General features: G+C 40.5%; 1 protein-coding gene and 1 long non-coding RNA gene across 3 annotated transcripts in view; both read right to left on the bottom strand.

Moving 5' to 3' along the window:
• The window catches only part of LOC139463293 (neural cell adhesion molecule L1-like protein), a 47,943-nt gene that overhangs the window by 9,657 nt on the left and 13,696 nt on the right, over nt 1-24,590 (bottom strand). The window contains exons 4-9 of the mRNA XM_071244588.1: nt 11,859-12,052; nt 11,111-11,299; nt 10,563-10,700; nt 9,967-10,063; nt 7,165-7,355; nt 6,745-6,897 (exon numbers count right to left, since the gene is read on the bottom strand). Of these exons, the coding sequence (XP_071100689.1) occupies nt 6,745-6,897; nt 7,165-7,355; nt 9,967-10,063; nt 10,563-10,700; nt 11,111-11,299; nt 11,859-12,052 (962 nt within the window). The remainder of the gene's footprint in view (nt 1-6,744; nt 6,898-7,164; nt 7,356-9,966; nt 10,064-10,562; nt 10,701-11,110; nt 11,300-11,858; nt 12,053-24,590) is intronic.
• Nucleotides 13,990-16,963, bottom strand: LOC139467678 (uncharacterized). Of its 2 annotated transcripts, none has more exons than XR_011653651.1 (4): nt 16,835-16,963; nt 16,303-16,361; nt 15,077-15,155; nt 13,990-14,171 (listed from the first exon to the last, which is right to left on the bottom strand). It is a non-coding gene; the product is annotated as an uncharacterized lncRNA (long non-coding RNA). The 2 variants fall into 2 exon arrangements; XR_011653652.1 differs by having other exon boundaries at nt 15,084-15,155.

Here is a 24,590-nt window from a genome sequence, read left to right as displayed (position 1 = left end):
CCTATTCTGTAAATGGCTTGCAAAAACAGCTAAATTGGTTACAGAGTTACTGTTCAAAATGGAGTCTTGTAAAGTAAATCTGAATAAAGCCAATGCTGTAGTTTTTAGAAAAGGTGGTATTGTTGCAAAACATGAAAAATGGTTTCTTGGTTCGTCTGCCTTGAGTGTAGTCACTCACTATAAATATTTAGGTCTTATGTTTTCCTCTAGATTGTCGTGGTCTATGGCATGTAAGCAATTAACTGTTCATGCGTTGATAGCCATTATGCCTCTTTATAATTCATTCAGGAAAAATAGTTGTTTGTCATTTTTCACAGCATGTACCATTTTTGAAGGCAAAATTATGCCTATACTCTTGTATGGTTCTGAAATATGCGGTGCTAAGTACTACGCTGCAATTGAAAAAGTTCACACTTCATATTTCAAATGTTTACTCGGTGTTGGTAAGTTTGCCTCAAACAAGGCAATCCTTGATGAAACAGGCCGTAGTAATATTTTTGTAGCCAGCCAATAAGGGTAATTAAGTATTGGATTAAATTACTTAGAATGATTCCTGATAGAAACCCATATCAGTGTTATAAAATGTTAAAGGTACTTAATGATAATGGTAAAAATAATTGGGTTTCAGATGTGAGAAATCTATTATTTGTTATTGGCTTTTCATATGTATGGATTTCCCAAGATGTGGGAGATCCACAATTATTTTTATATTCATTTAAGCAAAGACTAAAACATATATTTTGTCAACAGTGGCACCAAAGTATTTCTGAATCACTTTATCTTAGCAATTACAGCAAGGTAAAATCATTGTTACAAACTGAAAGATATTTAACTTGTTTAAATGATAAAAGTTTAATAAGAACTTATTGTAAACTTAGAATTTCATTACACAATTTGAATGTAAATGTATGTCGCAGGTCCAAAGACGGTGATATTGCGAGGTCTATTTGTACAAACTGTTCATCCGGAGAAGTAGAAGATGAATACCATGTTTTACTTATATGTGAACCATATTCCCATTTAAGGAATATTGCAAGGTATTTTTAAAGACCGTCAGTTAATGATAATATGCTTAACTCTGAAATTTAACGGACCAACCAACGGACCGAACTTATGGAGCCCTTGTACGCCTGTGACTGAAATGTCGCAAAGGTAGTGGGATGCAAACACAGTATCAGACTTCCAAAAGCACCCTTCTGTAAACTGTTCTTTTAGGGGACAAGAAAACTGGGGGAGTAAAAGCCGTGGGTCGCGGGAAGTGTGCCGCGACATTCGATAGCGTATTTTGCTAGTAACGTACCTATCGTTTCGATCATTGTTGGTAGCTGCCTGGACGAGTACGTTCTCCGATGGGGATGGAGTGTTGTAGGTAATGGTGCGATCATTGGTAATCGATACCCTTGTTGAAGGTTCGCCGGCGCTCTTGGGTCAGGTAAAGGCGACCGATCGAGCCGAGGAGGGTTTTGACCTCTTCGACCTCTGCCGCGCCCTCGAAAGGGATAAGGCCGGTGAGAAATAAGCTCACGTAAATCGCGCTTGGCAGGAACAAATTTGGGATATTGGCGATCCTTTTTCTGTTGATCCTCCAATTGTCTTTTCTGGAGACGTAGAAGGTTCACCATGACCTGAAGGCTAGAATCTCTCTGCACGTCCTGTGGGACCTGTTGTATCGCGTCAGCAAACAAGGAGCGGGAAGACCAGGGTTGCTGATGCAGTTTGGCCTTAAATTGGTCATCCCAGGAAGAATGTTGTAGCACACCACGACGGCGTCATGGAGTCGGCGCGGTGAGTGAGGAGTTCCAAAATCTGCGTAAGGTTGATCAATCCCCGAGTAAAGGCATCTTCTTGGGAATGAGTGGAGAGAGAGATGGAGAGTGCCTCCATGGCTGACAAAATAGTAGACGCGAGTGGGAGGGTACGGCGGACTGTGGTATCCAAGTGCGTTAGGTCCCGAAGATGAATACCATGTTTTACTTATATGTGAACCATATTCCCATTTAAGGAATATTGCAAGGTATTTTTAAAGACCGTCAGTTAATGATAATATGCTTAACTCTGAAATTTAACGGACCAACCAACGGACCGAACTTATGGAGCCCTTGTACGCCTGTGACTGAAATGTCGCAAAGGTAGTGGGATGCAAACACAGTATCAGACTTCCAAAAGCACCCTTCCATGATAGTTGAGAGGGTGCAGTTACTGTGGAGGGCCATGGTGGAAGCAACCGCACAGGTCTCATGAGGATTTGACGTTGTAGTCGGAGGCAGCCCGGCGAAAGTATACGCTCGCAGAATGATGGAGCGGAGCCAGAAGGATAGCGTCGTCCGAGAAATTTCCGATGTAGACAATGGGATGAAAAGTCGAGATATATTCGAAGCGCCTGAACCGGGCACAAAGAGAGGTCTTCATGGTCGTTCGATCCCAAAATAGCCGAGAGCGGGGAAATCGTAAATAGCCGGTCCGGTTGTCCGGGCAGTTGGTTCTTTGCCACGAAATCCCAACGAAGCCCCAGGAACGCTTTGCCACTTCCGGATCTGTTAAACTGGACTCTCGTGACATCCAAAGCATGAATTTTACTAACCGTTGCGGCAGTGGCCAAAGCCAACAAAAAACGGTCTTCAGCGTAACTGTCTCGAAATGTTTCTCCGTCAGTGGTTCGTAATCACCGGAAGCCAGGTGTTGAAGAATAACGTTTAGGTCCCACGAAGGAGGCCGAAAACGAGCAGTTTGGTCGGTTAATTTGTAGGAACAGATGAGCGATTGTAGTTCCGTAACCGTGGAAACCTTCGCACCGGAAGTGGTGGCGATGACGAAGTTAATAGCCAAGAGGTAGGTTGCCAACGTGGACCCCCAAAGTTTCCGAGTCGAACGCAGGTGATGTAAGTATTCGGCAATCTGTTGAGGCGAAGCCGAGGTAGGAGTGGAAATGTCACGAGCGCGACAATAAGTCTCAAAATCCTTCCACTTGTGGTCATAAAGGCGCCTGGTGGAAACACGATGGGCTGCAGAGATGGTTTTTGCTACCCGCTATGAGTAACCTTTTGCTACCAGGGACTTCTGCAGATGCACCGAACGCAAAGATGGAGCGTTGTCAGAGACTGATGGAGCCACGGAGAGTGCGGTTGAATGAGGAGGTCGTCGCGGAGCGGAAGAGGATGAAATCGTTCGTCGGCGAGCCTTAGCAACGTCGGGAACCAGTTGCGCGTTGGCCAGTAGGGCGCGACCAAAATCAGAGACAGGTGATCGGTGGCTGCTACCTTCTGTAGGACCCGGGGAAGGATCCGTGTCGGGGGAAAAGCGTAGGCATTGAGACCTTCCCACGAGATCGCCAACGCGTCGTGCTCCCAAGCCCGAGGGTCGGGGATCGGGGATACGAATCGGGATAGTTGAGCGTTGAAGCGGGTGGCGAAGAGGTCTACATCCGGGGCCGGATATAGTTGACAAATCCATTGGAACAATTGTGGATGAAGAGACCACTCGGTTGGTGATGGTCTGTCTGGTCGGGACAGGGAGTCTGCTATGACGTTGGATATCCCCGGAATGTGCCGAGCGCGGACATGTATGTTGAGGGAGTCGATGAGACGAACGAACTCGAGGGCAAGTGGGAGTAGGGACATCGACTTCGTGGATCCCATCCTGTTGATGGACCACACAACCGCCGTGTTGTCGGACTGGATCATGAGGGCGGAGGACCGGAGGAGGTCCGACCAATGCGAAATCGCAAGAATTGTTGCCTTGAACTCGAGATTGTTGATGTGAAGGCAACGTTCTACGTCGGACCAACGCCCTGCTACTTGCCGATCTTGAAAATGTGCTCCCCAACCGACGGTTGAAGCGTCGACGAACAGATGGAGGGACGGGGCGAATGGCGTCAAGGAGACCCCGTCGCAAACGTTCGGCGCGACCAGCCACCATTGAAGATGAGGGTGGAGATAGAGCAGTAGAGAAATGACAATCGGTGATCCTCATAAAGGGCGCGAGAAACCATTGGAGAGGTCGCAATGAAGTCGACCCCGTACATTGAATGCCTGCGACGATGTTAAGAGGCCCAGGAGTTGTTGCTATTGGTGCAGTTGAAGCAGCTATTTGAGTGCTAACGGTACGAGACGTTGAATCTTCTCCCATCGGTCGTGGGGAACGAACATACGACCTTGCCGAGTGTCGAACAGGGCTCCTATGAATTGGAGACGTTGAGTGGGAATGAGTTCCGACTTTTGTCCGTTGATTAGCCAGTCGAGTTGTCGGAGAAGATGATTTGTGAAGGCGAGTTGTATACGGCGGAAAACGGCATCTGCGTGAACTTCGTGATGGGTCGGGTCAGGCGGGTGAAAAGCCACGGGGCCGAAGGGATTCCAAACGGGAGCGCCTTCCATTGGTAATGGTGGTCTTGAAAAACGAACCGGAGGAAGTGACGGTGCTCCTGATGGATGGGATCGTGCAGATAAGCGTCTTGGAGATCGAGACTGATGATATAATCGCCGGGATGAATGAGCGTACGAAGGAGCGCGATCGACGTCATGCGAAAATGTGGTGGGGTTTCAAGGTACGTAGCGTTGAAAGTCTTCATGTTGAAAATGAAGTTTTAAACTGTTCTTTTAGGGGACAAGAAAACTGGGGGAGTAAAAGCCGTGGGTCGCGGGAAGTGTGCCGCGACATTCGATAGCGTATTTTGCTAGTAACGTACCTATCGTTTCGATCATTGTTGGTAGCTGCCTGGACGAGTACGTTCTCCGATGGGGATGGAGTGTTGTAGGTAATGGTGCGATCATTGGTAATCGATACCCTTGTTGAAGGTTCGCCGGCGCTCTTGGGTCAGGTAAAGGCGACCGATCGAGCCGAGGAGGGTTTTGACCTCTTCGACCTCTGCCGCGCCCTCGAAAGGGATAAGGCCGGTGAGAAATAAGCTCACGTAAATCGCGCTTGGCAGGAACAAATTTGGGATATTGGCGATCCTTTTTCTGTTGATCCTCCAATTGTCTTTTCTGGAGACGTAGAAGGTTCACCATGACCTGAAGGCTAGAATCTCTCTGCACGTCCTGTGGGACCTGTTGTATCGCGTCAGCAAACAAGGAGCGGGAAGACCAGGGTTGCTGATGCAGTTTGGCCTTAAATTGGTCATCCCAGGAAGAATGTTGTAGCACACCACGACGGCGTCATGGAGTCGGCGCGGTGAGTGAGGAGTTCCAAAATCTGCGTAAGGTTGATCAATCCCCGAGTAAAGGCATCTTCTTGGGAATGAGTGGAGAGAGAGATGGAGAGTGCCTCCATGGCTGACAAAATAGTAGACGCGAGTGGGAGGGTACGGCGGACTGTGGTATCCAAGTGCGTTAGGTCCCGATCTTCAACCACGTAAGACGAGGTTGGGCGCTTCTGAGACAGAGTAGAAACGTCACTGTCAATCTCGGGGGAGACGACCGTAGTAGACATGCCATGAGTGCCTGTATCTTCAAGGATGAAACGGGGGATATGGAGACGATCCAGAAGTCGACGAAAGGACGCGAAAGCCATGTCTAGGTTAGAGTTAATGTCCAGTAAGACCGGTCTTGGAGTGAGCATAATCTTGGACGAACTAGCCGATGGAACTGCGAATCCAGAGAACCTATCCGCAGCCGAAGTTGTCCGCTGTAACTGCAGTTTATCAGCTATCCAATGCAAGACCGATTCAGGGTCCGTTGGTTCATAACTCCCAACAGAGGAAGGCGTCGACACGTGATCGTCAAACGCATAGTCGAATGCTGCTACGAACTGTTGATGGTCGAATACGTGTTTGGAGGCAACGTAACATTCGTTTTGCACCAAGGAACATCCAGAAGACCTTAGCATGTGGCGGGGGGGGGGGGGGGGGGGTCTGTCATGATATGGGGTTTTTTCCTTCGGCTGCAAACTTCCGCTGGTGACAGTTCGTGGAAACCAACAATACCAAGATGCCGTTCTTCGTCCAGTGGTAGTGCCTCATTTTGACAACCATCCTCTTCAGACAAGACATGTTTACATGGACGACAATGCTAGACCACACAGATCTCGGGCAGTTTTGGCTCATTTGCGTAAGAGATATTGCCACTCTTCCTTGGCCGGCCTGTAGTCCGGATCTTAATCTGATTGAGCATCTCTGGGAAATTCTTGACCGGAAAATCAGACATCGTGATCCCCCAGTTTAAAATCTCGCTGGACTTTAAGCCGCACTTCATGAAGAATGGATCCGTTTGCCTCAGAGAACCATTCAACGACTTGTAATGAGTATGAGGCGTAGGGTTGAAGCTGTGGTCAATGTCCATGGATCATACACACGTTACTGACGTTTCTGTCTTGCAATAGACTCTGCACTCCCTAGGGTGTCTATGCGACACTTGATATGGTCTGCTGATATCATGACAGTTACATGACAAAAACAAGTTTTCCAATGTTTTCTAATCCTTCAATTTCTGGTCTTCGGTAAAATTCGATTCTGCTCATATTCTTTTGGAACACAAGATAAACTTGCTTTGGGACAACTTTTGCATCACATGAGGTTTACATATACGGCTTATAACAATCGTACATCTCGTTATAATAGTCACTATTAAGGGCCAAAAGTAACGGCTCACAAATATGGTGGGTGGCGCTTAACTTTTGTGCATGTGTATATTTTTCATGACACGTTATCCTCTCTACTTCAGACTATGAACATATTATTATACCTTGTCAATGACTGCCATGGTGGATAGTACCTTATGTTCATTGACAGTTATTTCATAGGATATTTACCTGTTGTTTTTTGTATTCTCTCCCAATTCTTGTACCACACCGGTGGTTCCAATGCTTTCTCGTCGATAGCTGGTCGGGCCTTGCAGGTGAAGGAGGCGTCTCTACCCTCCGGTACGGTCAGGTTAGTGATGGCTTTTTCCCATACAGGACCAGCTGCAACATGTTTCAACTCAAGCAAGCTCAAAGAAACTAAAACACCTACAGCAATATTAAACCATCCAGTCGTTCCATCACTTATCAAAAGGTACTTTTCACTATCTTGATGTCACATTTTTTACGCCACTCTTAAAATGAGCATATGTTATGATTGTTATGTCGCTAATGAGGTGACAGAACTGAAAGAAATGAGAATAGATTGGCAATATGTAACTTTATAATGATTGTCATACTGAAAAAAAACAAGAACAAAACAAGGAATACATTTTACGTCAAGGAAGATGGTCGTCTCAGCTTCCCCAAGAGTACTCCCCCCCTTGCATCTGTACAGGCCTTCATCTTTCTCTGTTAGTTTAGCGATCTTCAGTTTAATGTTGTGTTTATCCATTTGGTATCTCCCTCCTGGATTGATGGGCTCATTCCTTATGTTAAACCATTGGATCGATGGTAGGGGACTTCAAAGATAAATGAACAAGTCATGTATTAATTAACCAGTGGTTACCACGTGTAATGGTACCACGTGTAAACCATCACATGCATCAAGTGAGAGAAAATAATCACATGAAAACATACCGAAATCTGTCTGTAACGAAAAGCTATACGAGAAACACGCCCATTCCTCTGTTTGGTTTATTTGTCAATATATAGTGTCTTATATTGTATATATATTCAACATCTCAACAGAGTTAACAACGAACACAGGAAAACACTCAATTATCAACCGAATGGACTGGTTCACTACCGGCTTGAGAAAATGCTATTATAGCAATCTCCAGGAATGAGAATTATTACTCTCGTCATGATTGCATGTTATGCTGTTCTTATTACATATGGGCGGTCGCGTAGCCTAGTGGTTAAAGCGTTCGCTCCTCACGCCAAAGACCGGGGTTCGATTCCCGACATGGGTACAATGTGTGAAGCCCATTTCTGGTGTCCCCCGCCGTGATATTGCTGGAATATTGCTAGAAGCGGCGTAAAACCGTACTCACTAACTCACTCACTCTTATTACATATGCCTAAACTCTAACTTCTTTGAGAGGCATCAATCAACCGTGATCAAGGCTATAACACATCCGCTGCTTAAAATGATAATCAACTCATCAAAGACTCCAATCAGGTATAATCCGCTTGTTTCTACAACTGACTGTTAGGGTTTTTACCTTGTATCACCCGCATTGTGTACATAACAGGCCTCTCCAGTCTATTGTAATTACCCCCAATCTACTCAACTGTATAAACTCTGCCTTGTATATATGCTTGTAATAGGCCATTTAGATTGCGCATATTTACATACCACTCAGGGGCATGCTCAAAGCGATACTATTACCCCGGATCAGTATGCACTCAAGAATCATTCTCAGCTCCCTAAGTAGTATACAACCCAAACTGCCTGTTGGGCGCTAGAAGGTTAAAAACATCTCATCCTACCGGATACCCATTCACTGCTGGGTGAACTGAGGCACATTTTGAACAAAGCCATTTGTCCAAGGAGACGCCACATGTGTTATATGTGCTTCGATTCAGGGCATGACCGAAGCCCTGGAAACCCTCAGGAGCCAAGCTGCCGAAACGCGGTAACCCATCTCAGGACTCTCCGCAACTCACGTTGCTTACTTTCACCTGATGTGCACAGGACCACGTGTCACTAGTTTGCTTGTCAAGTATAGTCTGTATATTTCTTGCTTGATAACAGTGTTAGAACCTACACCGAAACGTCGCTCCTAATTGTAGTAAAGAATTTGTTCATCCATATATCTTATCCTTACCTATACCAAAGCTCGGTAGGAGAGTCGACACTGGGGTTTTCCAACACCAATACATTGTATAAAGAACAATAGCCTGTTATGTAAAAGGACCATGGTAAAACCAGATTTAAGCTAGGGATAGCATTATTATCTCCTTTAGGGATCAGTTAAGGTGAGGTGAAATGGGGTTTAACGTCGCGTCCAAGATTGTTGCACTTATATAGCGACGTGCATGCACGTGTGTGTGACACAGTATACTGACTCCGAGCCGACTAGTTCTTGTTTTAGCCCCTTAACGCCGAGGGGCAGACAGGGTAACAATAAGTACTATCTTTTAACGTCTTTTGGTATGACGCGCCCGGGGATCGAGCCCCGGATCTTCCGCTCTCCGGTCGGACGCTCTACCACTTGACCTCGGAGGCGGTCCTGAGAGCAGTCTAAGAACAGACATGCAGAATAGAAGTTCAATAATATTATTGGATAAGTTTATTTCAGAATCAAAGTCCTTGTGGCCCAAAGTACAGTTGAATATCATATCATCTGTGCACATACATTAACAATTATGGAGATGCACTCCTTTTCAGAAGGTAGCAATTGTTTTGAAGGTACATGTAAAAAGTTGATAGTTAATACCTATTTCATTCACACGAAAATAATGGGACACAAGTTATGACAACTTAGATCGCCCTCTCCAATAGATGTACACGTGTTATTATATATAATAAGCACATTAAAAGACAGAAAGGAAAGACGAGGAACAGATAATTGTATTAACATGGCTCACTCAAACCTTTTTTGTTTTCTTTATACATGTATGCAAAATCCTAAACATGTTTTCCTTGACACGGTTAGGTAAAGCTGCATCGTCTAGTCAATATGCATATAACAGGTCTCTTTCGCTATATATATGTCAGCGATTCTCCAAACAAGTGAGCAGAAGCGTAATGTCGCATCGGCAAAATGTCGACGGGTCTCAATGAATCACTTGTGTAACTAATGGGGCATAAGGTTTTACATTGACAAACCGTCTTTGCAATCTAAACATAAAATCGGTTTTATGTCAAAGCAGATGAAGCCTTTAGAGACATGAGAGCACCTTAATGATATATTTCCAAGAATACCTTGCAAATAAAAGGTAACACACGAGCTAAGAAATAATGAATGCATAGTAACACACTTCACTTGGTAATTTTCAGTCATTAAAAAGTAAACTTGAAAAGTAACATACTCTATCCACAGTACCAAGAAGCCTCGCGTCGCATTTATTCTGATTACGTCAAACATTCACGCATTTCAAGTCAGGACAAATACTGCTACTCACTATCCGCTGAAAACACACTCCAGCTCTGCCGTTTGACCAATTTGGAATTCCGCAGGGTTGGTTTTAAACTGGTTCCTAGGCTTCCTTTCTGGTTTAACTGACAAAGAGAGGTGACAAGAAAATACCATTACTTTGAAAACACCTGCAAGATGGAGGAACAGAAGTCATGGGTGATAATATGTGAAGTTGGTTCATATCTGTTAATGAATTACCACTAACTAAACGTGAAAATAACTTAATTAAGTAACCCACAGTGACATTTTTTTCTAATTAATCAAGATGATATTCATGTATTACATGTCTATGTAACTCCAATGCTAGAACATATGTGAGTGGTGGTAAAGGATGTTTTGTTTGTTGTTCTTTGTAGTAATACTCCAGCTATAATACGACGACCTTTAAATGACCGTGTCTTGTTCACACAAACCAGTGGTTGATAGCATGATCAAAGTCATTGGGGAACGATGACACACATTCAACCAAGTCACCGAGCCTGACCCCCTGATTAATATATCTTCCGACAAACATAGGTTACTAAGGAAATTCTTACCCCTGAATCACTACGACTTTTGAAAAGATATGCAACATAGCGTTACCAGTGACTTCTTTAACTGTTAGTCTCTTGGCATTGCCAAGCTTAATGTAGTCCTGAACTTTGTTATAGATGGCACAGTGATACACGTCATCGCCACTCGTCTTGTCACTTGGCTCCACGTAGATGAAATGTAGAGTACCTTCAATGAACACATCATCATACAGTGCCTTGCTTTCACTTGTGAAACGTTGGCAAAAATAAAGCTGACGTTGAGTCAGTACGAACGTTCTGATAATTTGCAACCTCTTACAAAAGAGTATTTTCCAAGGTCATGATAGGACCGCTCTGTAACAATGAATACATCTGAAATGTGGAATGTACTTCCGCAATATTTTATGCCGATAGAAAACTTTGCCTTTTAGATGATCATACGGCACCCTTATTGATTTCTGGATTTAATGAGGTTAAATTCACGTAACCTAATCTTAGAAGAAACAGAACGAGACATATATACCTCTCTCGTCAATGTAGGTTCTGTTACTTTCTGGATTTAATGAGGTTAAATTCAAGTAACCCGATATTAGAAGAAACAGAACGAGACATATATACCTCTCTCGTCAATGTAGGTTCTGTTACTTTCTCGCAACTGATCAGCATCTTTTGATGATTTCAGAAACCAGCTGAATGGAAGTTTGGGGTCACCGTGGGTCACATTATTACATTCCAGTTTGGCGTATTCCCCCTCTGACGCAATGATGTGTTCAATTTGGCCGCTTTTAGTCCAACCAGTAGCATGTCCTTAAATATGCAGACAACAAATGTGTTTGATTTTATAAATAGGGACCGGTACTTTCGTATGTTCTAACAAAAAATCCTCTTCCACTGCTTATTGTTCTTCAATTTCACACCCGTAGTTCTCCTCAGGTGTATAGAAATTAAATTTTTGTTGTTTTTGGTGTGTGCAAAAACATCTCCTTATAAATACACTATGCCTTTTGTTTAATATTAGTTTACCACAATGCTGCTTTCCTCAAACTAGTCCTGTTTTTTGTTGATTCACTTCTACCCGTATCCTAACCAGCAAACCAAATACCTTGAAAAGGATAGACCCTCTGAGTTATTTTGGCTGTGTGATGATTCCGGTCAAATGCTAATATATAATATCTTAATAGTGACAGGCAGCTACTTATGTATGGTGTACAATGCATAAGCAGAATACACGCATGATCTGACCTATCCAGCGTAGGGCAGCCTGGCAATGAATAGTTTAATAATGAAGTGATGCTGCACAACAGGCCAAATTAAAACATATATATCTTCCCGACAGGACCCCTGTGCACAGTTGTGCTCAACTCACTGATTTCTTTCAGGCTGATAGCGGGTGACATGGCTAATGGTGATACCCCTTGGCTGATGTTGTTTGTCGCCCCACATCGGTAGTCCCCCGCCTCCCTGCCTGAAAAGTCGGGTATTTCCAGTGCACCAGTGTCAGCATCTACTTTCTGGTACTGATTTGACGAAATTTCTTTACCATTCCTGTACCATGTATATCTGAAATAAGGAATTGGAATACCTAGTGCATGCACAGAGTAATAATCACCGCAGGACCATTTGCCCGACTACATTGTTTGTTGATGTGCTGAACGAAAAGCACAACCACAGCAAAAAAAGTGTAGGTTTCCGTCTTCCGGAAGCCTTCCGGAAACCTTCCGGATACCTTCCCATTTTGGATCCGGCCCGGATACCTTCCGGAAACCTTCCGGAAACCTTCCAAAAAAAATGTCAAAATTTGGGGGGTGCATTTTGTTCACTTAAGTGTGAAACACATAAAAAAATTAACTTGAAAATACCAAGCAATTTGAAGGTTGTTGAAGGCATCTGGAAGGTTTCCGGAAGGTTTCCGGAAGGTTTCCGGAAGGTATCTGGATGCAAATTTTCTTCATGACTTGCTTCTGGTAAATAATGTTAGCCTGTGCATTACAGATACCTGTTGTAATATTCTGTGTTATTTTAATGGTAAATATCCTCCTAAAACATTTTTGGAGAAGAAAATTGTTCAATTTCATATTTTGTCCTTTTCGGATGTTAATGGTATTTAATGAACAAACATCAGTTCTTGTATAATGATATCCTTAAATTTCATGTCCAGACTTCCAGTTTGTACTGAGAAAAAGAAAAAGTCATTGACAATGTGCTCACTTGGGCCTTTGGTCCTAGTGAGATGATAATAAGACTATTTGTAACGGTACATGTACTTGTTATATTCAAAATACTAACTTCATTGACATTTGCCTCACCCTAGTTGTATGGTACTACAGTAAGCTCTTCCTCAGTTACTGTGAATTATTTTATTAAAAGGGATTGACAGTTAATTTGACACTGGAGTTGTAACCACTGCACATATATGTGTATTCAAATAATATAACAACGATGTGCTTAATACTTCACAAATATCTCCAGAAATAGGCATTTTAGTTATAATTGCAGAAATACTTTATGAATGACCCCTTCACTGTTGCCTTGATCTTACACTTCAACCCCTCATGAATTATCACTTTTGAGTGTGAATTTGACCTTCAATATCAGTGATAAATATTTCAAAAACATTTCAAAGAGCTATCCAGCACATAAACCAAATATGCAGTCCTTTGGTAGAATTCAACATATCATTGACCAAAATATGGAAGTAATGTAACCAGTATATGTATAAGAGTTACTAAGACTTCTGTAGAAAAGGCAATTTAAGGGAAAATGTAGTATATATAGATCACACACGACCTTTTTCCAACTTCGACCCCTGCCCAAAGGAAGAGTTAGATCACAAACAAACTTTTTGTCTGGTTGTGACTTTAACCTTTGACATAACAGATCAATGTGTCATCAGACGTTTTCAGAGCAAAGGAAACATGTGTTATTTATCTTGAGATGCCCAAGCAATGCATGGTTTCATAAGATAAGTGTGGCTATTAAACTGAGGCAAAATCATGAAACATTCCCATTTACACAGCTGGCAAATGAAACATAAGCAACAATCAAATTATCAATTTCTTTTATTAATATGCCTATAGTATATCGCACATTGAACAGTGTCCACATGATGGTTCCTGATGCAGAATGCAATTTCATCCTATTCTTCAATACTCATAACAGAGTGTGATAACTGTTCGCTTGACAGTACCTACGGATTATGTTCACCAGTTCAGATAACTAACTTTCCCTCAATCCTCCTTTTCTTTCTATATTGCCATGGATGAACAGGAACCAGGATGAGGGGATACCAGTTAGACTCTATCTCTGCTGCATTGTGTTAGTAGAATTGTGAACTTTCCATTTGGTGTTTGGGTCCACATTTAAAGACAATAAGTCCCATTTATCATTCCTTTCAAGTGTTTACAAGAATTTCCTGAATGTCCTGGAAGAATTCCACTCCAGCTTGGCATTGGTTGGTCTTCTCACATTAGCCAGACCAGCCTTTGAGTGTCCCAGTACCATTTGGCATACAATTTCTCGGTCGGCCTCCATTGAAATAACAGGACCCTCATCATCGCTGTCTGCAAATCACCTCTGATATCTGAAGGGGTGCAGCCTCTGTTTAGGACTCCCTTGTCTGGTCCTTCCAGACTGTCAACCTGGAGTACTCATCCAGGGATCTCAAGCAGGACTTCAGTTTCTGCAGCATTATGTAAAAAGATTTTAGCAATCAAAAAGAATTGTTGCCACATGTACTTACAGATAGAAGGCAGCAAAATCACTTAAGTTGTCATATGTGAGTCTTGTTATATGCTAAACATTTAAGATAATCACATCTCAAATCTCAACCAGACAAACCAGTGACTAATGTAATGAACTCGGTCCAGACAAACCGATGATAACTATTATGGACAATATCCCACATCACTGTGGTATGATTACATGTGATCAATGAGCCTACTCAATCACAACCTTATCTATTAATTAGGCTTGGAATGCTGGGAATCTTTTTAAGAGATGTCATTTAGTGATTGTTTCAACTCATCAACATGGAAAAATATATATTCACAATCCTTGTCATATAGCCAAACTTTTGCTGGATGCAGTGTTAAATAAATGATTTGGCTTTAACACTGCTTTGAACAGTATTCCAGATATATCACCGCATGTTAGTTTGATGTGGGAAGAAAGTCTTAAGTGATGCAGGTCTTTGATGAATCCCACGAGTATGTGTATAATGCTGACAAACCTAGCAACATAATCGGGGAGAACCACTGACTGACTGAGTATGGTTTTACGCCGCTTTTAGCAATATTCCAGCAATATCACGGCGGGGGACACCAGAAATGGGCTTCACACATTGTACCCATGTCGGGAATCGAACCCGGGTCTTCGGCGTGATGAGCAAACGCTTTAACCCGGGGAGAACCAGGATTTGAACCCATGACTATAGGTTTCTGCTAAGCCCAAGAGATGCAACTCTGCACAGAAAATTGTAGTGCCTTAGATAATAGGACATCCGTGCCTACAGCGATAAGGAACAAACTGAAGACATATTTGCAAAATAACCATATGAACCAAACAGAATAATTTCAAAATATTTACCACTCACTGTTGCTCTTCTATGGTCTTTCTTTGCATTGATGCTGCACGGATGACTGTCTCTTTTATTCATCCGGACATTCTACAAACATAAGTAGCATTCACATCACAGAAATGTCCAAACTGTACATGTTGTACATTTGATTCAAATGAAAAGACCCCGGTTGTGATTCCGACTTAGAACTACCCTAATCATAATAATTCATGTCAAACATTCAGAGATGACATTTATCCCCATATTTAACAAATGTTAAAACAATATTTTGACAACAAAGTCAGGGTCATTCAACACATACATTACATAGGAAATGACTTGTTCGACAATGCAGAGAGATCCTCACCAAGGTGAATATCATTCCATGAATTATGGCCACATTTTCTTGAAATGCAGATTAATGCAATGCCGTATTTACTTTTATTTCTAGGCTATTTGTTTGGCTTTTCCATGGCACTGTTTTGACAGAGATCTAACCTTGATATGACACTTTGTTCAGAAATGATATAAATAAGAGAATACTTTATTATTCCAGAGAAAATTTGGGTTACATTGTAAAAGCACAGAGAAACAAGTATAAGATTCATGATTTAAGTTAAATACACTCGACCCGTGAAGATTCCGGGGTAGACTAGGTCTTCAGCAACCCATGCTTGCCGTAAAAGGCCATTATGCTTGTCGTAAAAGGCGACTAACGGGATTGGGTGGTCAGACTGTCTGACTTGGTTGATGCATGTCATTGATCTAAATTCCGTGGCTCGATGCTCATGATATGAATCACTGGGTTTTCTGGTCCAGACTCGATTATTTACAGACCGCCGTCATATAGCTGAGTGCGGCGTTAAACAACAAACCAACCTAAATACACTCATACATACACACACAAACACAACATCCAAACACCAGGGTTAGAAATTGGCACTAGTCATTTTGACATTTTAAAGGTTTTGCTATATGCTATCATTTTAGGACTAGTGGACTGAAAGTGTTAGTTTCTACCGCTGCAAACACTAATCAACTAATGAATTGAGTGGTCAGACTAGGTTGTCATCATACTCTGAGGGCATGGATCTTGGCTGAAAATAACAATCACTAGATTGCCTGGTCCATGTTCAATTATTTACAGGCTGCCATCACAGAGCTGGACTATTGTGAGCGTGATGTTTCACATTACATTGAAATATACCATGATGAATACATGTAGTTTGTATTTATCACAAACAAAAATACTCACTCAATACTTGGTATCCTCCCTGAGGATGTCTGTGAACCTGCCCAGAAACCCTGAACATGCTGAAACAGAAAACAACTAACTTGTCTTTATCCTTTCAATGTTTCAGTGTGAATTTGTTAAAGATTGATAAGCTGTCATTATTCATTGTAATCCATATCTCACTTTCAGGTGGTTCAGGTGGCAACACATGATTGGAATTGAATGCCACGTTTTGTTTGACATGCACTTTGCCAGATTTATACCCTTGGTAACTAACCCTCATCATCAAATCCCAGCGTTATGTTGAGAATAAGGACACGACCCTTAAAAGTCCTGCACCTGTAGCTCTTATGCAATCCCAAATAGAAATACCACGTCACAACAAACACTTGATCATAATAATAACAAAGGGTTTCCGAAAACAACAAAACTAAAAGGCCCTTGACGTTTACAGTAGTAACATGGAGATCAGGAAAATATCTAAATCAATCCATTTCATAAGATCTCTGTATAGAAATCATGGAACATTATGTCTCGAAGCCCTGCTACGTACCTGGCATCTGCAAGCTGCTCTTCCTTCCTTCGGCTGTCAATCGAGTTATCGAAATACTTGACGTCCTCGTTGTGGATGGCTCAGGTGGATTTCGACCGGGATTTCCGAGTTAGAGGTGATTGAGAACAATGTATCGATACACGAGGTAAGCATATCGCAATCAAGCATCACGGTGTACATCGATTACACGAGGTTTGAGTGTTTGTTTACATTTGTGTTCCAAAATGGCGCCCTCGGCCATACAGGGAATTATGGGTAGACTTGCTTGTCCCGGAATAACACGAGTTGGTCACGAATGACGAGCGGTCATTTCTGCAGCAGTTACGGAAAGAGACGAGGTTGGCCGATTACAGTTCATACAGGCCATATTGGGAGCCGCGGGGATTTCGACAGTGTGTATTAGGAAGTATACCTATGTGGTGTATGGAATATGCGTTTGCCTACCATGCCAGGCAGTGTGACAAGGGATATCCCAGCGGATGTAATATTCCTACAGCAGAAATGTTTCACAACCTCGATTGCAGGGAGCTGAAGATGTGACATATTCAGACAGAGACCATAATACATAGACTTTTATATGGTCTCTGATTCAGGTAAGGAATATGTTAATAATATTGATCACGTATTAAAGTTCTTTATCTTCTGTAAGCCACTTATTCTGTTTGACATATGTTAGTAAATGTGTGATTTAATTTTTGTAGGATAAGCAATCTACCTAACTTATGTTAATCCTTGCTAATGCATATGATGTAGAAATATGTTTGCTTATTTATATTCCTTTATCTAGATACTCTATAGTGACTCATTTTTTTAGTTCATACCGTACCGACTAAACTTACTTTTGCAGGTGTGAATAATCAAGAACAAATTAAATGACAGGAGTTTTGCAACAGTGAACATGGAAGATGGAACATGAAGTGGAAGATAAGACATTTGAAAGGTATGGATATTTTCACTTGAACTTGTTGAAGAATACCGTGATGACAAGTTTATTATGTTGGGAATTTTGGCGGTGGGGTAGCCTAGTGGTTGAAGTGCTGAAGACCAAGGTTCGATTCTTGTCATGGGTACAATGTGTGAAGTCTATGTCAGGTGTCCCTTGCCGTGGTATTGCTAAAAACAGCATAAAACCATACCCACTCATTTGGGGATTCCGGGTTGGAATTGGTCCCCATCAACCTATGCTAGTTGTAAGAGAGGGTTATACTATAGAGGGAAATAGTACCTCGCCTACTATTGCCTGGTGAAAACAGCACCTTGTTATTTTTTTTACCTTGGGTCTGAATATGCCCGAATACATGAAATTAAACTTGCATGATCACTTGTAAACACAAATAACTGAGAAATGTTCAAAAAGGTTTACATTAAAAAATAGCATCTACTTGCCGACTCTGATTTGGAGATGCAACTAAACTTATTGTGAAAATATAATATGCTTTGATTTCTTTGAAGTAAAATAAATGCAATTAAACTTGCAAACACAAATAATTGTTAAATGTTAGTCACCTAAAAATAGTTTACATTAGAAATTAGCCTCTGCTCAAATTTACTCATGATTCTGATTGGGAGGTGCAACTAAACTTATCATTGAAAGATCACATGCTTTGAAGTTTTAAGTAGCTTTACTCAGATTAGCTCAATGTCAAGCTGAACCTGAGTCTGGCGAAAATGTCAAGAAACTGGACAACAGGTATACTATATATGTCATATTTATTTTAGTTTAGTAAGTAGGAAATAAATAGTTATTTTATAGAAATTTCATTTATATATATTTCGGCCAGGAATCAACATGTCTCTCCAGATAACAGACAACAATTAGTAGCCCTTTTTGCCAAATCAAGGTGCTGTTTTCGTTGGAGAAATCAGTGACATTTTGCTGAGGTGCCGTTTTAGCCTCACCCATAAGAGATAACCTAATAGATCAGGTGATAGGCTCGGTGACCTGGTTCATGGCATCTGACAGTGACCATCTAACAGTGTGGATTGATGTTCACAATATCAATCACTGGATTGTCTAGAATTTTGGGCCTACCTTTAGAATACAGTACCTAACTTTTCAAACAGGTCACAGTACCCTGTGATGTAATTCGTAGTATTCTGTTGCCTGACACACTGGCAAAACAATGCCTTGTGATGTCAGGGGTCATTGGATGTGCATATATATGCTCTTTTCAGTGGTCTATCGTCTCCACACGCTATGTTGTTGCATGAGTTTAAATTATTTGTTTACTAAATATTGTTTTAAACATTTATATGTGAACTGGATGGGTAAACAAGCAAAAACTTATTTGAATACCGCTCCAAAATTAGAATACAATATGATATGACAAAAGTAAAGTCAAGGAATACAATTATATACATGTTCTTATTATAGAAACTACGTTGTCGGCGCTGTCAGGTCGCATTTTTAGTAGTAATAGTGTACTGCAATATACGGCAAGGAATAGTATTATAAATTTAAGATGCTATGTACAATCACAAAACCTATTGGATAGCTGAATGTAGTCTTCTACTGATTTAAGAATTTCTAAGTTTATTTTTGACGTCCTTTCAGGATTACCTAATAGAATTGAATTTAGATCATATCCCTTAACATAATAGTACATATTCTGTCTTAAATCATTGTAATTTGGAAATATGAGAAAGAAGTGAAGTGCATCTTCAGTGTGATGGCCACAGCTACATGCAGGATTATCTTATAAATATTGCCTGCGGATGCACATTTTATAACAAGTGCTTGTTTATTTTCTATATACTTTTATTTCATTTTTTACTTATTACAGTGGTTAAAATGATTATAGATATAAATTGAAACTAATAATGTGCAATAAGCGGGTTATAGCTGAAATGACACCTTAGCAAAACAGCACTGACTGGCGAAATACTCGCCGAAAGCAAAAAAGGGCGATTATTACTTGACGAAAATGACACCTTATTTTTTTTTTACCTTGGTAAAATGAATGAAATTAAACTAGGATTGATAACTTGCAAAGACCAATAATTGTGAAATGTTAAAACAAGTTTACAATAGAAATTAGCCTCTACTCCAACTTATCCTATACCCGACTCAATTTATTGTGATAACATGCTTTGAAGTGAAATATATGGAATTAAACACACGTCGTCTCATACAAACACAAATGCATGTAGTTGTTAAACGTTGAAACAAGTTTACCTTCGAAATTAGTCCCCTACTCCAATTTACTCACCGACTCTGATTGGCAGACACAGCTCACTTGTTGTGAATGTATTTTTCACTTTAAAGTTTAAAGTACTCAATGTCAAGCTGAAACTGTATTTAAGAATCCTAACATGGTGCAATTTTTCACAATGGCCTTTTGATGTGTCATTTGAACATGTTGAAAGGTTTTACAAGGGATATTTGTAACCCAATACGTTCCGTTACGGGCGACAATGCTCGTCTAAAGAGTTGACTAACGCCATCAGGTGGCGATCAGACTCGGTGACTTGGTTGATGCATGTCATTGATTCCAATTGTGTGGGTCGATACTCATGATGTCAATCACTGGACTGTCTGGTCCAGACTCGATTATTTACATATAGCCGGAATATTGCTTGAGTGCGGCATAAAACAGAAAACCAAATCATAAGTGTGGGATGAATGATTTGAAATTAGCAAGTTTAATGTGACCTTCAATCACTACAACCTGATCTGAGTCTTGAAAAGATATGACTTTGATTCATTGAAAATTTGCATCATGATAGTTTCAACTGTAGATACAGTTAATCTGTTTGTTGTACAGTTTCTGTATATCAATATATATGTTGTTCAAATAAGCTTTGCCTCTTCACCAACCCTATTCCTCTTTTGGAATAAATAGTGTCTAATAATTCAAACACCATCACCATCATCCTAGTGAACACAACAAAGAAATGCACATCAAAAACGTCATTATTATTATTTCTGATCTCTGATAAATTAGAAAAAAACTGTTATCCAGCAAGATACATTTCCTTGGTCCCAAGAAGCATGTTACATAGTAAACTGACTCGATAAGTTGTATAGCAGTTGTAAAGGCACAACTGACTAAGCCGTCACTACTCAATTAAGTAATTAACAGACAATTGCAAGTACTAATACCCACCCGACACTAATTGCCCTGTTAATCCCTAGTCCACAATGAGTTGACATTGAGTTCATTTTGCTAATTAGCTGTTTTTAGAGTAGCAAGGTAATAAACATCAAAGGTGGGGCAGGCTTTGATCATGTGTTCTGTAGAAGAGATGGTGTCACTTGTTTTATGTTTATTTAGGATTAGCTACATCCCTTGATGCTACCAAGGCAGCCCTTGAGATTATCAGACAGTTTGGCTAGACACAAACTGATGTCTCCCTTGTAGCACACTATGTGTCAGACACAGACTTTGACCACTCTGTGCAGATGCATATCAATGCATAAAGAACATTGGGTAGATGATTCAACAATGCCACACAAGTCAAAGTTGGGTTTCACTGTATTTAGAAACAGACGATGGATCCAAAACTTTATAACAGTAATTATGATTAATTTAAACTCTGCCAGGCCAATATTTTGGCAGATTTGCATGTTATTGTTAATCTTCATTTAGTTAATTTTGAAAAAAGATAGGATGAATGATAAAATATGATAATGAGTCATGAATATTTGAATTCAGATCAGAACAAACAGGGAGGGTCACCCCAAAATGTGAGAGTCTCTAGGGGAGACTTTTGACAAAATGGACAATAAAATATAAAGTGCTTTGCATTTTCTTTCAGGGAGGGTTGTGTCAAAAATGAATGAGAACATACCGGTAATACATGACCGGCCCCTTTAATGTAATATACATAGTTTTTAGTTAATGGTTCAGGTTGTACTTTTCAGTTGAATTTGTTATCACTGTCTATGATGGACTACCAATTAACGGTAGATATTTAATATCCATAATAACTTAGATAAATGCTTCTACAGTCTCATCCTAATTTGTCAAAATTTGAATTTCAATATAGCTTCCATTAATGAATTAATGAATTTGGTGAGAATATCTATTGTCTGAATTCCTAATATACTTTCTTTTGTATTTGGTGTGCAAGGGTAGCCTAGTGGGTGAAACAGTCTCTGAAACCCGGGTTCAATTCACCACATGGGTACAATGTGTGAAGCCCATAGCTGGAATATTGCTAACAAGCTACATGAAACTATACCAACTCACTCGCTCATTATGTTGTATTTTGAGATCACTTACATGACATGTGTTTTGATAATTATGAATAGTTGCATTTATGTATTTATGTATAAGAACCTATGTAACTTAGTTTTGCATAGTCTTGTTTACCCTTCGTTACATTTTGATGTAATGCAAACATTCAAGCAAAATTCAGGTGAACCTTGTGGTATTGTTTTAGAAGACCGGATACATTTTTGTATTTTCTGAACACTTTTCTGTTTGCAATGGCTTATTTACATGTTCAAAGATTGGTTAAATATCAGTTGCAAGATAAATTGTCAATACCTCACTGTTTGAGAAAAAAACTTTAAACATTTGTAAATATGTGTGTGTTTCATAACTTTTGACTAACAAGTTTCTAAAGATGTTATGAAATGTTTCAGGTACCTGGATTTCACAATCTGACACCAGCTACATTTAAGAAGATCTTGCTCACACAATTCAGACAAGGGACTCGCCGGAAGATGAACAGTACTCCTGATAACAAGCAACAGATTCACCTCAGAAAGTGATGATTCTGAATGAATAATGCCACATCAGTGTGACTGTAGGTGGTTTTATTATGACACTAATGAAGTCTGAATGAATTTATGCCAAAGCACTGTGACTATGTCCAGGTTGTGTACACCGATGCTGACCATACAAATCTGAATGACTTTTGTGGTTTACTGCAGAAACATAATTGACTTTAGATATTCTTCTTCAATAAAATTCTTCTGAGATTTGACTAATTTGTTTATTTAGAAAATGGCATTGAAGCGTCTGTTCTGTAAGGCCTTGCAAACACCACTGGTTACTTTATGCTAGTTCCTCTTCTTGCTTGATCAAATTTCAATTTGTGATATGTACCAATGAAATGCCATATAATCAATAAATAAGATTTTTTTCCAAAAACATGATTTGTTTTGCTTCATTAGCATAAAGATATATAATACTGATCAGCCATAACATAGGTGCTGAACAAATATGAAATGTACTAATGCCCTGAATGTTTTCCTACTATAAATACTTAACAAAAGTTGTAGTTCCACCTTAGTAGACAAATGACATTGATATTTTTTCTGTACTTTATTTAGGTGTTTTCTATGGATGCCATTAGTCTTATGCACCAATTTGGGACAATTGTATTCTGTTTTATATTCCCATGAAACTACACTGTCCCGATATAACAAGTACTGATACCATTCCAAACTAATCTGTTAATCTCACCAGGGCCAAATGCCAAAGCACACAGCCAATGACTTTCCATTTTTTTCTGAGTGAGAATGCTGTTTTGCCACTTTTAGCAATATTGCAACAATATCATGGTGGCGGACACCAGCAATAAGCTTCACACATTGGACCCATGTCGCAAAACAACTTGTGAACAATGCATGCCCACATATCTCAGTTTAAGGAGGATATTTACCATTAAAATAACACAGAATATTACAACAGGTACCTGTAACTTTTTCTTTTTCTCAGTACAAACTGGAAGTCTGGACATGAAATTTAAGGATATCATTATACAAGAACTGATGTTTGTTCATTATATACCATTAACATCCGAAAAGGACAAAATATGAAATTGAACAATTTTCTTCTCCAAAAATGTTTTAGGAGGATATTTACCATTAAGATAACACAGAATATTACAACAGGTACCTGTAATGCACAGGCTAACATTATTTACCAGAAGCAAGTCATGAAGAAAATTTGCATCCGGATACCTTCCGGAAACCTTCCGGAAACCTTCCAGATGCCTTCAACAACCTTCAAATTGCTTGGTATTTTCAAGTTAATTTTTTTATGTGTTTCACACTTAAGTGAACAAAATGCCCCCCCCAAATTTTGACATTTTTTTTGGAAGGTTTCCGGAAGGTTTCCGGAAGGTATCCGGGCCGGATCCAAAATGGGAAGGTATCCGGAAGGTTTCCGGAAGGTTTCCGGAAGACGGAAACCTACACTTTTTTTGCTGTGAACACAGAACCTTGAACAAGGACAAGTTCTTTTGGAGCAACAACTTCTACAGTTGAGACTTCCTTTAAAAGTAGATTCTAACACCTTTATTTAGCAATATACTAGACCATAAACCGAAACTGCAACATACCACTCAAAGGAGGTACATAGAGCCTTATCTAATGTTGCCATAGCTACAACACCAGACATAGCGTTGCTTGGTGGTAAAATGAATTTACAGGCATATGCATGTAGAGTTATAGTCATGGATGGTTCGAAGATACTGTAGCGTGCTTACATAAAAGTGCATCTTCCCTTGTTGAATGGAAAATGTTAGTTTGAAGATGTGGCCTGCATATATGCATCACTATAACAAACCTAGAGACTACGCAGTGTCGTCAGCTTCTTTTGCTGAGGCTTGTCCCAATAAAGTCAACGTCTTTCTCAACTACATCTCCTGACCTTACCATATAACTGCTACAAACAGTCAGCCTCTTCTGATTTATATGGCTTTATCCAGGTATATCAACCACCTAGATTTTCCGTGACCAACTCGTCCCATTCCGGGACAAGCCGAGCGTAGACCCCTCTCTATGGTTTTGACATTGTCG

This window comes from Haliotis cracherodii, unplaced genomic scaffold, assembly GCF_022045235.1.
Source record: "Haliotis cracherodii isolate W230 unplaced genomic scaffold, xgHalCrac1.p SCAF_1, whole genome shotgun sequence".
In the NCBI taxonomy this organism is placed as follows: Eukaryota; Metazoa; Mollusca; class Gastropoda; order Lepetellida; family Haliotidae; genus Haliotis; species Haliotis cracherodii.
Note: the sequence above shows the minus strand (reverse complement) of the source record. Positions and strands in the feature narration are given on the sequence as shown.